We start from the raw sequence: 15,635 nt of genomic DNA on the forward strand, positions 1-15,635 counted from the left end.
CCGGGTCTCGGGTTTCATGGGTCAACTCGGGTCAACCCGGGAAAATTAAAAAAAATTAAAGTTTTAATATTTCATATGAAAAAATCCATGTAAATATAGATTATACATATTATAAATAATGAAGTTTAAAATAATATTTAAAAAGTTTTTTATCCACATTAAAAAGATATTATGTTAAGTTTTTAAGTTGAAGTATTTAAACTAAAAAAGTTTTTTATCCCACATTGAAAAAACATAACTTTTTTCTTTGGGAACATAGAGTATATATACTAATGGGTTTCAAATCCCACATTAAAAAAAACATAACTTTTTTCATGAGAACATAGAGTATATATATAAAAGGGCTTCAAATCCCACATTGAAAAGATACTATGTAATCCTTTTAAGTTGAAGTATTTAAACCAAAAGGTTTTTTATCCCACATTGAAAAAACATAACTTTTTTCATGGGAACATAGAGTATATATATGAAAGGGCTTCAAATCTCACATTGAAAAGATACTATGTTATCCTTTTAAGTTGAAGTATTTAAACCAAAAGGTTTTTTATCCCACATTGAAAAAACATGATTTTTTTCCTTGGGAACATAGAGTATATATATTAATGAGTTTCAAATCACACATTGAAAAAATATAATTTTTTTCATGTGAACATAAAGTATATATATGAAAGGGCTTCAAACCCCACATTAAAAAGATACTATGTTATCATTTTAAGTTGAAATATTTAAACCAAAATTATTTTTATCCCACATTTAAAAAAAAAAAAAAAACCCGGGTCTCGCCCGGGTTTGGCCGAGCTGTTGCCACAGCTGGTGTTTTATTAAACCTGGACCGGTCCAGCTACTGGGTCGACCTGCCGGGCCGGGCCGGGTTTAATAACACTGGTTCAAAATACTCGTCGAAGTATATTTTTATACTGCAGAGGATTGTGGTTTCCATATCTGTTGTGTATAACTGTGTAGAACTTGTGGCTTCATGGCGCATGCATCTGGTAGTATTGGTTTCTGGTTTCATTGCACCTCGCAACGCTCACGAGACTCGACGTCAGGAGTTGGAGGTGACGACGCCATTGTTTATACACGAAACCTCCAAGTACAAACTCTAATTTTCGTTGCTGGATTTGGATTGTCCCCTTGAGGGATAGTGAACAGGTTAAGGGTATTTTCAGACCAGTTTTTAAACATTAACATCGATTTTTTTGTTTTTTTTTAATTGAATCGCCGTATGAAGATCATCGAAGTCCAGATCAATGTGTTAGAAAATAATATGAATCATATTTTAGGACCTCATCTAATAGCTTAAGTTTTTGGGTTGAATTGATTATTTGACATGGTATCAGAGCCTTGATGATCAGGCGGTCACGAGTTCGAATCTTACTATCTCTATTTATTTGATAAAAATTACATATAAGATAATATGGGCCTGTGTAAGTTTTAAGCTCAAAGGACTTTCACTTGAGGGGGTGTGTTAGAGAATAATATAAATCATATCCTGGGACCTCACCTAATAATTTAAGCTTTTGGGTTAAATTGATTTTTTGACACGATAAATATCAAACCCGAAAGATCACATGGGAGTAAACCTAACTCACTCATTACCAACCGGTTTAAACCTCCAAAACACGAATCTTGGTTCTATAAGCAACTCCCTGCCTATTATTCTATGACTGCTTGACAGGCTACATTCATGCTTTCTTGTTATAATCTAATCAGTTGATTATTTGCTAAGAACTTTTCTAATCGTGTGATATAATACATGCTAATTGTTATTAATATCATGACTCCATTTTCTAATCAAAGTTTCTTGTTCACAGATGAGAGAGAAGGAGGGAGGGAGGGAGGGGGAGGGGACACGATCACATGCCATTTTTATTATCAATAGATGCCTGCATGAAGATTGCCTGATTGCAAGGCACTTAATTTCTTGAGGTAAAAGGCTTCAGAAATAAATAAATTTAAAAAAAAAAAAAAAAACAGAGAATTCCCTTAACATCTCTGTCTGATAATGATTAGTGCATCCCATAAAGTTGAATTAATAAAAACCAACATAAATTCGAGGCTCCATGGAAGGTGCCTAGCTAGAAGCTGTTTGTACGTAGATGTGGTAGCTAAGCCAAGTTATTATAGAAAATAAAGAGGACACAGTGCCCTACATGTGGGTATGGTTTGGGGACAAAGCAAAGAAAACTTATAGCGTGCAAAGCAATTCACATGGTCTGGGACTGACATCATCCCCTTGCTTTTCCTATTTTAATTGTTTTTTAAAATATATTTTATTTAAAAATATATTATTTTTTTATTATTTAAAAATTATTTTTGACATCAACGCATCAAAATGATCTAAAAATACTAAAAAAATATTAATTTAAAATAAAAAAAATTTAAATTTTTTCAAAAATATTTTTGAAACACAAAAAAAAAACAGAGCCGTTCCACAGTTAACTTCTTTATTTTTTTGGTTTAATATAATAAGTTAATAAGTTACGTAGGAGATATAAAAATAAATTTTAATGTTAATTTATATATTTTTAAAATAAAAATATAAAGAACATAATCATTTTATCTATGTCTTTTCCGTCCTAGAACAGTATTTGAATTCCGAGTATTTATAACTTGTTAATTTTTTTAAAAATTTCTATATGGTATTATAGCTTGTTTATTTTTTTTTATTTTTTTTTTTTCCAACCATGCTGTTTGTCTCCATCTCTACTGCCTCCTCCTCCTCAAAATGTCTCAATCTTCCCCTCCTCCGACTCCTCTCTACCACTAGATTACTCTCAGAATTAACCATGACAATTATTTTCCCTAGAAAGCTCAACTTGTTCCCTACCTGTATGGCCAAAAACTCTATGGCTTCGTCGATGGTAGCTCTCCTGCTCCAACATTTTTATTAATGCCCCCACCAGATTTTGTCTATCATTTTTTTTTTTTAGTTTAACGTGGGTATCCGGGCCAGCTTCCGTGCACCTCGACTAATCCCACGGGTCCTGAAGTTAACGACCATGTAAGCCTCCAGTGACCATCATATAAGCAACCTAGGGCTCGAACCTGAGACCACAGAGAGAGCAAACCTCTTGGTCTCAGGCTCTTACCACTAGGCCACCACCTAGATTTTTATTTGAACAAGATGATGAGTTGATCTTGAACACCCTTATCTCTTCTTTATCTGCACCTGTTCTTCAACAAATTGTTGGCCTTGAGACCTCTTGTGATGTTTAGATACCACTTTGGAGAAAATATTTTTTATGATGTTTAGATATCAATTGAGTATGTTTGAAAACGGGAGGTATCTTCATTCTAGATTATTTTCAAAAAGCTAAAAGCTTTACTTATGTCACTATTAGACATCCTTTTAGTGATTCTAAAATCACATCATATGTTTTTTCTAGGCTATCCACTGAAATGATTTTTTTTTTATTACCTATTTAATGCATTTTTGTGTTAAAAAATTATATAAATTATATCTTGAAGTCTCATCTAATAGTTTAAACTTTTGATTTGAATTAGTTTTTTTGACATGGTATCAGAGTTTTATTGACTAAACGGTCACAAGTTCGAATCTCACCACTCTCATTCTATTTGATAAAAATTAAACACAAGATAATGTGAGTCAATGCACATTTCTAGCTAGCTCAAAGTACTCTCATTTGAGGGGATATGTTAGTGAATTGTATAAATCATAACTTGATGCTTTGCATAACAATTTAATTTTTTAGATTGAATTGGATGTTTGACAATTTAGAGCTCTATACCTTTCATAAGCTCTATGGTAATTTGATCATAGATGACTTATGTTTGGAAAAGGTTGTTATTTCATCTGACATGCATCAACATCTCTTCTATTAATATGGTTTGGGACTGACATCATCCCCTTACTTTCCCTCTTCTTTCAATAGCTTAGTTAAATACAAACATAAAAATTTAGTGAAAACAGGCTTCACTCTTTTTATTGTTACGGACAAGGTCTTTTCCACTACCGCCTATCTTATCAAAATATAGCCATCTTCCATCACCAAAATAAGTGCCTTTTTAAGCTGCTTTACAAACAAAATCTAGTTATAATTTTCTAAAAACACTTAGTTGTGCTTGTTGTCCTCATCTTCAAACCTTATAATAATAATAATAAAAAAGATAATTTTTTTTTTCCTCTCACTGACTTCTTGGTTATAGAACAAACACAAAGGTTATAAATGTTTAGACCCTTCCACTAGTTTAATTTTGATTTGTACTAATGTTTTTTTAGATGAATAGTTCGACTCCCATAGTCAAAACCTTTATCGATAAATTCTAAAGACCCTCAAATGGCCATGGCCACACCTTCTTCAAAACCAACTATAATTTTTACTCCTAATCCAATGCATTCTCAAGTGTCTTAAATTGCCATGTTTTTTAAACATAAAAAGATTTGTAGATGATATTGTAGCTTTCAACCTATTATACTTCTCACCACAACACCAGCTCTTACAACTTCAAAACACTTATAAAGCCTATACTTTTAGCAATGCAGTCAAATTAATTCTTGGAATAACGTCAAGCCATTAATGAACAATTCATAACTCTTATGCAAAATAGCACATTGACTATAGTCCTTTCAATTTCTAAGATGAATATAGTCAGTTACAAATAGGCATTGAAAATAAAAATATTAGGTAAATAGATCACTTGAGAGATGCAAACTCGTCTTGTGGCCAAAGGATACCACTAACAAGATATCCTTGATTATGATGAAACTTATAGCCTAGTTGTCAAGCCCATTACAATTCCTCTCATTATTTTTATTGCTATTTTATCAAATTGGATTATTCATCAATTAGATGTTAAGAATGCCTTTCTACATGGCATTATTGAAGAAGACATCTTCATGACTCAATCTTCAAGGTTCAAACATTTATCTTTCCCTAACCATGTTTATCACTTGAAGAAATCCCTATATGGCCTGAAGTAATCCTCACAAGCATAATAATCTTAATTTAGCTCTAAACATTTTTGAATTAGGCTTTATAGGCTCCAAATATGATACTTCATTATTTATTTATAACCATTGGTCAATTCAAGTTTATATCCGTATATACGTTGATAATATTGTTATAACCAGACAAATTAAATATTCATTACCCAACTTATCAATACTATTCAACCCATTTTTGCACTTAAAGACCTTGGGCCATTGCATTATTTTCTTGGAGTAAAAGCTTGCTTCACCTCAAATGGGTTATATCTATCCCAACAAAGTTATATTTAGGAACTTCTTTAAAAAGCAAATGCAAAGCCCATCTCATCTTCCATGGTATTTACCACCGATCTCTTCTAAAATCATAGTGATCCATTTTCTGATTCTTCCATATACAAAAGTATAGTTGGTTCCCTCCAATACCTAAGCTTTACCAAGCCATATTTTCCTTTTGCAATAAGCAAAGTATGTCAATTCATGTACGAGTCGACTAATTCTCACTAGAGTGTTGTCAAAAGAATTCTTAGGTATCTTCAACTCACTCCTCACCATGGCTTTCTTCTTTAATGGTATACGTCTCGTCATCTTCAAACTTTCTTAGACTTCTACTCGGTCGATTGTCCTGATGATCACAACTTCGTCATCAATTACTATTTTTTTTTAAATCAAGTATTATTTCATAAAACTCTCGCAAGTAAAAGACTTTCTCCCATTCAAGCACTAAAGAAAAATATGAGACCATTACCAACACCATTGCTAATTAAATTTTGGTCTAGTTACTCCCAAGTGAACTTAGTCTCAAGCTGCCTCAAATTTCAACTCTTTGGTGTGACAATATCAATACAACATATCTCACAACCAATAATTTTTTCACTCAAACAAAACATATCTCCATCAATTATTATTGAGGTGTTTTAAGACAAAACATTGGTTGAAAACTGAGTTTTTTTTATTTAAAAAGTTAGAAACTTGACTTACCAGCCAACTGAGCTAACAATAGATGAACCGGATATGACACATCATCTATTGCTATCCTTTGTATTTTTTTTTTTTTAGTTTTTTTTTTCTCTTTTTTTGGATTTACATTTAAATACACTATAAAAAACTTAATATTATATTTTAATTATCATTCAGTCTTTCCATGTTTCTAAAATAATATAATAGATTTTTATGGGAATTTATTTTTCTTTTTTAATTAGTATGTACCTAATATATGAAAAGCAATGCATAAATATTAAATTAAAAAAAATTATATTTTCACATTTTTAATTTTAATATATATAATTTTTTTGTAATTTTATCACATTTATCATTTATGTTTTTGTCTTCAATCATATATATAAAAAAATTATTTTATTTTATTTTTAATACCATGATGGATTTTTTTTTTAGAAAATAGTGCTTATAATTTTAAAAATATGTTTTTGTTAAAACAATTGAGAGATGGATCAATAAGAAATGGAGTTTACATTGGAGAAATATTATTTTTTTTTCTTCTCATTTCTCATTTAGAATGATGAAATTTTGTTTTAGCAGAGTATAAATTATTATTTTGATTAAAAAAAATATTTACATCTATCTAATTAGATGAAAATAATCAAATATATCTACAAGACACAAGAACAAATATATATGTTAACCTACATAAAATTATTGTTTTATTTTATTAAATACATGTTATAATTTTACATCATCTTAAATTATAAAAAAACATCATCTTAAATTATTTTTTAAATCAAACTATAATTTTACATATCATTTACATTCGCTTTGAACTTCCAGGCAATGCCTGGGTTGCTTTTTTGTCATTTGTCAAGAAAAGATAACTAGAAAATGAATGAGCCATTGATTGGAGTTGTTTATCTTCAAAGGGTAAATGGTAATTTTCTTTTTTTTTTAATGATGTTAAAATAATGAGACTATTATTGTAAGGGTAAGGGTACCCTTCTGAGGGAGGGTCACTAAGGGCACGTGGTCACTGATTCCGCTACCTATTAAACAACTAGCGACTTTTAAGTAATACCGTTGAGACACAACACAAACACAACCTCCTCACAGCTGTTGATAGTTGTCCGATCTTCCCCCCCATGTGACCCCACTGCATGCCCCTCTCCCGCAGAGAGAAATTAAGTTTTCTTTCTAATAATATATACTTTCATGGGAACACATGAGATCAAGAGATTGGCCTTTTAATGTTGGTGTTCTTCTTCTTCTTCTTGTCGTGTCTTTCTTCCCCCCTTTTCCTTGCCCTCTCTCCAGCATCACATTGTTCTGTTTAATTTTATAGTCTTGTTAATCATCATCACCATCATCATCACGGCAACAACTTGTTGAACATTGCTGGCGGATCGATGGTTTTTATATGAACATATACGTGTATGTATATGTCAGTTTGTAAGAGATTGTTTTTGAAGTTTCTCTTGATCTTTCTTTGATCGTCTGTTTTTGTTTTTCTTCTTCTCTGAATTGTGTCATTTGGGATTGTTCGTCATATTGCTGTTGTGATTACATATTAAAATACAATACCAAATGGCACAATTACCTCCGAAAATACCAAACAATATGACACCGAGTTGGCCTGATTTCTCTCATAAGAAGTCATCTTCCATTTGTATCATGGGGACATCGCCGCCCCACGATGCTAATGCGGTCATTCCTACCGTTACCGCTAACACCACCGCTACTGTCGCATCGCAAAACCCTTCGTGGATTGATGAATTCCTCGACTTCTCGCTGACGAGACGTGGGACGCACCGGAGGTCGGTGAGTGACTCCATTGCATTCCTAGAAGAAGCACCGACAATGCTAGAGGAATGTCGTTCCACGGGTGCACCGGGATTGGGGTCACGACATAACAGTAGCAGTGACTTTGACAGATTTGATGATGAACAGTTTATGTCCATGTTTAACGATGATATCTCAAATGCTGTGGCAGCTCCTAATTCAAGCTCCACACCTTCTTCGCCGTCTGATCATAACAGCATCAATGACGAGAAAGAAGCTACGCTGTCTGAGCAACATCAACAGCAGAAAGTGAGGAATGAGAATGATGAAGGGCAAAGTCTATCTGAATGGGAGACACCAAGTACCGTCCCAAGCGCAACCAATTCTGCTACTACTTCTAATGAAAAGAAAATCGATCCCAAGAGAGTTAAGAGGTAAGCATAAACATAATAACAAAAGGTGATTTTTTTCATTTTCGGAACACAACGATATTCTGTATTTTTTTTTTTTATTAATTAAGTTAGCAAACGTGAATTGTTCAAACCCTCCTTCTGATCTGCAATTTAATGCATTTCTGTGATAATTTTGTGTATTTTAAGCTTTACTTTTAGTTGGTTCATCCACTGAAAGAATCCCAAGCCATAAATATTACTACTAACATGCAATCTTGTTGCATTAATGTCTGTGTCAGTTAATTTAGGTATTTTTTTTTTTATATATAAATCAAGATGTCTGGGCCAGCTTGCGTGCACCACAACTAATCTCTGGACTCACTGAACATCCTGCAAGCCCAGTGAGCATGTAAGGCACCGCGGGGATGACAGGCGTATACAAGTGGGGCTTGAACCTTGGTATGGAGGAAGGGAACAAGTCTCTTCAACCACTAGGTCACAACCTCATGTGTTAATTTAGGTATCTTTAACATGAAAAGAAAAGGTCATCTCAAAAGTTCTAAATTAGGATAGGAAGGACTCAAGGATTAGCTTGAGAAGAAATTATTTTCGGCCACTAGATAGTTTTAGAGAAAGAAAAAAACTAGTGCTCCTAGAGTTATATACGTGTGTATATACTAGACAATAATAATGTTAATTTAGAGCCTTTATGAGAAATCATGCTCTGGTAATTAACTTAATTTGAGCGATTACACAATTTAATTATTATTTTTTTCGCTTTATCAGAATCCTGGCAAACAGACAATCTGCTCAAAGATCACGAGTGAGGAAACTGCAGTACATATCTGAGCTTGAACGCAGTGTAACATCATTGCAAGTATGTAGTTTTCATTTATCCCTTTAATTGTCTCTTACAACTCTTCATAATTATTTAGCTAATTATTCTGTATGGTTTGAATTCTGTGCTTAATGAAGGCTGAAGTCTCTGTGTTATCACCAAGGGTTGCGTATCTAGACCATCAAAGGTTGCTTCTAAATGTTGACAACAGTGCTCTTAAGCAAAGAATCGCTGCACTGTCTCAAGATAAGATTTTCAAAGATGGTAATTAATCTCTTATACTTATCCTTAATCTCATCTTGATCAGGATACAAAATACTTTAGCAATAGTTTCAGTCCTACGTGCACAGGTTAATTATAGTGATCAGCTAGCTATATATATCTTGAGTGAGCTATAATAATCCATTTCATAATTAAAGCAACTGTTAATGCATGTTCACAAATATTATTCAACTCCATTATTTAATACATAGCATGTGAATCGATCCCCTTTTGTTCTATATAGTATTAAGGAATCAAATTATAATATATGATCAATTCTTAAGATTTCAGAAGTGGGATTTATAGTTGTTTAATAAGTTTTGTTCAATTTTCTCTGGGGGGACCAGAATTGAAATGGAAACTAAATGCAACAGCTACACATTAAATAAGATGATATTTTCATCATCATCATGCTATTATAGACAAGACAAATTCTTATACTATATCTATTGAAATTCTCTCAGTACTTGATCCACTGATAGTTAATCTGCGCACAAGTAGCTAGCTAGCTAGCCTTGAATAAAATGCATCTCGTGGTAGGTTGCCCAGTTCATTTATTTTACAAGATAAATGTATGGTTGAATGGCTCTTCTGGAGGGTGGAGAGACTTAATTCACAAGGGACAGCCAAGCCAATTTTAAGTCCTTAACTGCTATATATAAATTTCTTAATCCACAGGTACTGTTAATCGATCTCACATGGGTTACCAAGGCAGTACAGTTTCAGAAAGGAAATGAAAAATCCCATTTAAGTGAACCCAAATTGTAATAGATCCGGCTACAATCATGAGTTTTCGCGGTGATTTTCTATAATGTGACTGGTTTGGTCTCCACTAACCTTGCATATGCAACAATGTTTCTTGCTTGCCATGCTCAAATGCATTGAATGTTTTGAATTTGGAGCACTCAAGCTTGATGGTCACAATATATGTTTAATACTGGATTGACCAGACTAGCTAATTGATTTGGAACAAATGCAGCTCATCAAGAAGCATTGAGGAAGGAAATAGAGAGACTGAGGCACGTTTATCAGCAACAAAACCTAAAGATGGATAAAACGAACAGCAGCATCAACCAGAACAAATGACCCCACAACTCCTACAACCGAAAAAGAACGGCAGCTTCTTCGACTGTAGCTCCTCTCAAGTGATTGTTTCAAGAACGTTAATAGTGAAAAGTAAATCCTCTTTATCATGGGACAACAGGAAAATGGTACAAAGTGACATGATTTCATTATCTGACTAGTCCCTACAAAACAATGAAGAAAATTTTGGAGCATCTTAAGCATCCAAAAATTTTTCTTGGATGCTTAATTAAGTGGGATAGGAATATTTTGGTGTTTGAAAGCAAAGGTAGGTAGAGTTCATTACTCACTTGACCATGCTCGGAAAATTTACTGGGAAAAGATAGTAACAAACATTTTGAAGAGCTGGAGCTAAGATTTGGATCTCTCCCGGTGCTGCTGCCAACTAAGCTGTGCATTCACGTGCAGTGTTCACATCTTGCAGGGACCCCTCAAGATTTGCATGATTGGATGGCTAGCAGAGAAAATCATGTGCATCTGTGATTTAAAAGAGCCCAAAGAACAAAAAGAAAAAAGAAGAAGTAGCTGTCAGATAAAAAGAAAAAAAATATTATTTTTCTTGCTTTAACTGCTTAGGAGGAGGGTTACTATGGCTGGTGATGATGATTCTTTTTCATATTAAATGTTGTTTATTCTTTTTATAAGTCATGTTGGAAGGCAAAGTATGATGGTTTATGGGTCTGAAAGAAGGAAGGGTGGGCTGTCAGGGAAGTGTTTTTTGATACTTACTTTGATGTCAGAATTTTTTTTCTTTTTCAATGTCATCTTTGTTGTAATAATTTTTATTTTTCAAATTATTACTAAAAAAACTGAATATATATATATATATCCCAATTGTATATAGTAAAATTCGTAAAAAGTTGTGCAATATTGTATGTGATGGATGGTTTGATCGTGGATCCATTCTGAAGTTTACATCAACATTTATCAGACATGAAAAATAATTATCAGCATTGTCGGATTTCCATATACGAGATCGCACTTGAACCATAAATGCTTGGAAATAATTTTCTGACAATAGGAATACAAGTTCCAGTTTTTACTGGCTTTCCCATTAATTCTCAGGTCCTGCTGCTACCCCTCCCCTTGCTTTGGAGCTGAGAATAAGAGTGTTTGGACAGAAGATAGATGATTCAGATTTAAGTGTATCACAAAATGGTTTGAGATGAATCCTTCTTGGAAACTTATGACCTATATTGTATTTTAAACAAGTCTTCAGTAATCTTAACAGCTGGGGTTTTCCAGACTTCACAGTTTACATGTTAAAAGAGACATTGGTGGCATGCCCTTGTTCATGTGTGGCTGGATCTTGCTGCGTTTCCTTACTGTTGTCCAGATCAATCATTCTGTGGCAGCTGGATCAGGTTGCTGCTGCTGTGGCTGCTCTACCTGTGGCTGATGCTGCTGGTCCTGGTGGTTCGTCTGCTGCTGCTTCTTCCGGGGTTGTTCTTATTTTCTCGCGGGGACAAGTACAAAAGAGCAGAAGAACAATTGTGGATGTTCCAACGGTAATTCCAAAGAGTCCCCGGAAGCTGGAAAGACGTAGTCTGTCAGTATGGTCATCGGATTCTGAGGCCAAACACTTGTACGAGGAGGTCAAAGAATTATCAAGGTCTTTAATGCCCCACTTTCTGCTACCTCCACAACTGCTTCTGAAATGTCGAGAAGATACGGGGAACTTCTTGGAAAAACCTGTAAACATAAGATCAAGTAATCTTCTAACAATACTGAAAACGCTGTAGAATTGAGAACACATGGAAACAATGAGACGTTAATGGTGAAACGATACTCACAAATCCAAAACCGCCAACTCTGTATGTTGGTCCTGAATTAATGAATCCCTTGCAATGTTTAGCTAGCAAAACTTTGATGCAAGGAACCTCAAGATATGCTGCTGCTATATATCTCTTCACTAACAAGAGCTTGAGCATAACCATTTCCTGAATAAATCCTTACAATATTGTCAGGGTGAATCTTTAATACATCTCTCAAATCTGCCACCACAGAGGAGTCTCCATCACACCCAATCTTTGCTCCTGTCTTCCTCAGTGTCTCACGTCAACAGTTGCCGGACCAATCCTTCGAGCAGCAAAGATGGATGTTAAACTAGAGGTGAAGCTTTGAGTGAGAACTAATGCAAGAAAAAGCCACACCACCATCACGATCCGAGACAAATTGCTACGCAATTTACCACCTGCAAGTATGTGAAACAAATATTTTTATTAAACAACATGGTTCCCTTCTTTAACAAACAAGCACACCAAGATTTTGTAGCTTCTTCAAATATCAGAGAAAACAAATAGTTAGATTTCCATCCCTCCATGAACAATCAACAGTATGCTATAGATTTAAAGCAATGAAACTATATCAAAGAATCATCTCAACCTAATAGCTTAAGCTTTTAGATGAGGTTGCAAGATATGATTTATATTATTCTCTAACACATCTCCTCAAATGAAAGCTCTTTGAGCTTGAAATTTACACAGACCTATATTACCTTGTGCTTAATTTTTATCAAATAAATAAGGATATTGGTGAGATTCGAACTCGTGACCGCTTGGTCATCAAGGCTCTGATACTATGTTAAAAAATCATCTCAACCCAATAGCTTAAACTTTTAGATGAAGTTTCAGAATATAATTTATATTATTCTTTAACACACCATTTTTATCTGTTTTGTTTCACAACTTATCCTAACAATAGCAAGATAATCGCTGTAGTGTTCCTCAATATCCTATGATAGTTTCTACATGTTGCACCTCTGATGAAGGTAATCCCTGCGATAAAAGCTGTCATTTTCTCTGTTAGTCAGTGACATGATTCTCCCTAATAACTAGAACATTGCTGATTTATTCCATCATTAGAAACAGTAATATTGAATATCGGCATAAGGAGGAAAAAATCTCAAGTTATAAGGAAAAGGTTAGGACCTTGAATTCATATCATATGCTCAGCAAATCCTTTTGGCTTTCTCCATTAGTCGATGCCATGGTTTACCTCGACCTTGTCTTCTTGGCATGTTGCTGTCTGTAAGAATTGGTCCTGTATCTCTAACATTTTCCCAACCAAAATCATTTTGTAAGCATGTTCCCAGCAACCAAACAATCCATCTAAAATTAATGAATAAATTTAGAAAAAAAAAATCACTTGGAATCATTAAAACGAAGTGAGCCAAGAGAATTTAAATACAGATATAACCATCCAAATTTTACTTATAAATACATATTCCAAGAAATCTTCTAAGATAATCACTAACCAGGATCACTGCGTTTCCAGTGCTTAATGCTCATAATCTCTAGGTGTTGCTACTATAGTGAATCTGACGTAGCCAGAATCAATAAGGTCAAGATTGAAATGAGATTTATAGGAAAATAGTTTGTTATCTAGAGATGAGTAGTTCGAGCCCTATAAATCTCAGGGCTATTAGAATTTTATATAATTATTAATTTCAGGATCCGTACAATTAGTTAAGGTATACACAAGTTGACCCGAAATATTAATTAAAAAAAATTGAAAAAGGATTTAAGAAAGAGCTGAAATGAAAAATATTTAGAACGATTCTAGATTTACAATAAGTCTTACAAAGAAGAATAAATCTGAATAAAATCCTCAATAATCAAGCTTGTTCTTAAACAGCACAGTACTGGCTAGGAATGGTGAAAAATATCAAATATTTTAAATCTTGATTATTCATTAAAATAAAAGCACTGTCTAAGAAAAGTTTTAGAATTATGATGTTGTGTTTGTGGGTAAATTTAGCATTATGTTTTTAAATTATAAAGATCATATGAAACATTAATTTATTATAATATTTTTAGTAACTAAATTAAAAAAAATAAGAATAATATTTTAAATTGGAAAAAGGTCACCTTGGTTTAGTATGATTTTTGTACTTGTAATTATTTCAATGTAAAATCTTAATAAATATTAACTTATATAATTCACACCATATGGGCCGATGTGTGTAAATAGCGGGATTTTCAAGCACACTTAGGACATAAAACGAGATATTGGGCCAAAGCTCAATAATACGTAACCATCTTCTCAGGTCATAAGCCCATACTAATGAAGAGTGGATTTTGTTACCAAAACCTGGGTCCAAATCAATGTCTTAAAAGCCCATTACCTTCAACTAACAAAATACACTTGCTTTTAGACCATTGAAAACAAACACGAAATAACTTATTTTTGATAAAATATTTTAAAAGTAATGTTATTTTTTTATCTGACATACCTATCACCAATAGTTTGTAGACTCAACTCAATTTAAAGTTCAGGTTTTATATTTTGATTGAATCATTATATTTTAAATGCATCATCAGTTCGTTTAGATTAATTTTTTTAAATTAAAACAATATTATTTTAGTTAAAAAAATAGAAAGAATCAACGGTTATAATCAGATTTTTTAACCAGTTCATAACTAGTTTTTTTTCCTTTTATTCTTTTAACCTGACCCGATTTCAATCTTAAAATCAACTAAATTTTAAGTTAACCTATTAAATGTAGCTGAGTTTTAAAATTTTGATTTTGTTTGCTTGCTCTCCAAGTATCAATTGACGTTTGATTTCCTGCCTCTGTCCACTGTTGTACTCTTCTGTTGATTTGTCTTTTCACCACTCCCCGTGAAATCAGACCATGATAAATACAAGATGGAAAAATAAATAGAAAATCATGATGGGACTGAAAAATTTAAAAAAAATAAAATCCTAATTCAATAGGAGAGAAAATAAAATCTCCCGCGTGGCATGTTTGGCTCTGCCGTTGCATGTGTGTTTGGCTAAATTTTAAATTTTATTTTTTTTGTTAAAATTAAGTATAGTTTGTATTTTTTGAATCGTTTTGATGTACTGATATCAAAAATTATTTTTAAAAAAATAAAAAAAATTATTTTACATGTATTTCAGCACGAAAAGCTATTTGAAAAGCAACCGCAACTACATTATCAAACACACTTATATTAAAAAAATACAAAGGTATAAACCTGTTTGAAACCGTGTTTTTAAAAAATTAAAAAATTTTTTATTAAAAATTAATTTTTATATATATTTTTTGTATTGTTTTTATGTGTTTATTTTAAAAATAATTTTTAAAAAATAAAAAAATATATATTATTTTAATATATTTTAAAAATAAAAGGTGTTTTTAAAAGTAATTATAACCCTATTCCACCAGAGAGTCTCGAGAGTAAAATAATGGCAGGCAACAGCCCCTGTCCTGTTCAAGCAGCAGAGAACGCCACCTCACTCTATTTTTATTTCAACTGTCAAGCAATAAAGAGGGACGCCATGCCAGCCTGACACACCTAGCTCTTTCACCAGAAGGTAACTCTCCCTTCCACAGTAAAGTCCAGTAAAAAAACAAATAGTATTAAAATATGTTTTTTCT

At 32.9% G+C, this 15,635-nt stretch overlaps 1 protein-coding gene across 1 annotated transcript; it reads left to right on the forward strand.

The window, feature by feature from the left end:
• Nucleotides 1-7,141: 7,141 nt before the first annotated feature.
• Nucleotides 7,142-11,078, forward strand: LOC118050401 (basic leucine zipper 34). Its single transcript, XM_035060752.2, has 4 exons — nucleotides 7,142-8,109; nucleotides 8,854-8,944; nucleotides 9,043-9,169; nucleotides 10,146-11,078. The coding sequence occupies exons 1-4, from the start codon at nucleotides 7,481-7,483 to the stop codon at nucleotides 10,250-10,252; spliced, it is 954 nt and encodes a 317-aa protein (XP_034916643.1). The 5' UTR covers nucleotides 7,142-7,480; the 3' UTR covers nucleotides 10,253-11,078.
• The last annotated feature ends 4,557 nt before the right edge of the window (nucleotides 11,079-15,635 follow it).

The sequence above is a fragment of the Populus alba genome, chromosome 13 (assembly GCF_005239225.2).
Source record: "Populus alba chromosome 13, ASM523922v2, whole genome shotgun sequence".
Classification (NCBI taxonomy): domain Eukaryota; kingdom Viridiplantae; phylum Streptophyta; class Magnoliopsida; order Malpighiales; family Salicaceae; genus Populus; species Populus alba.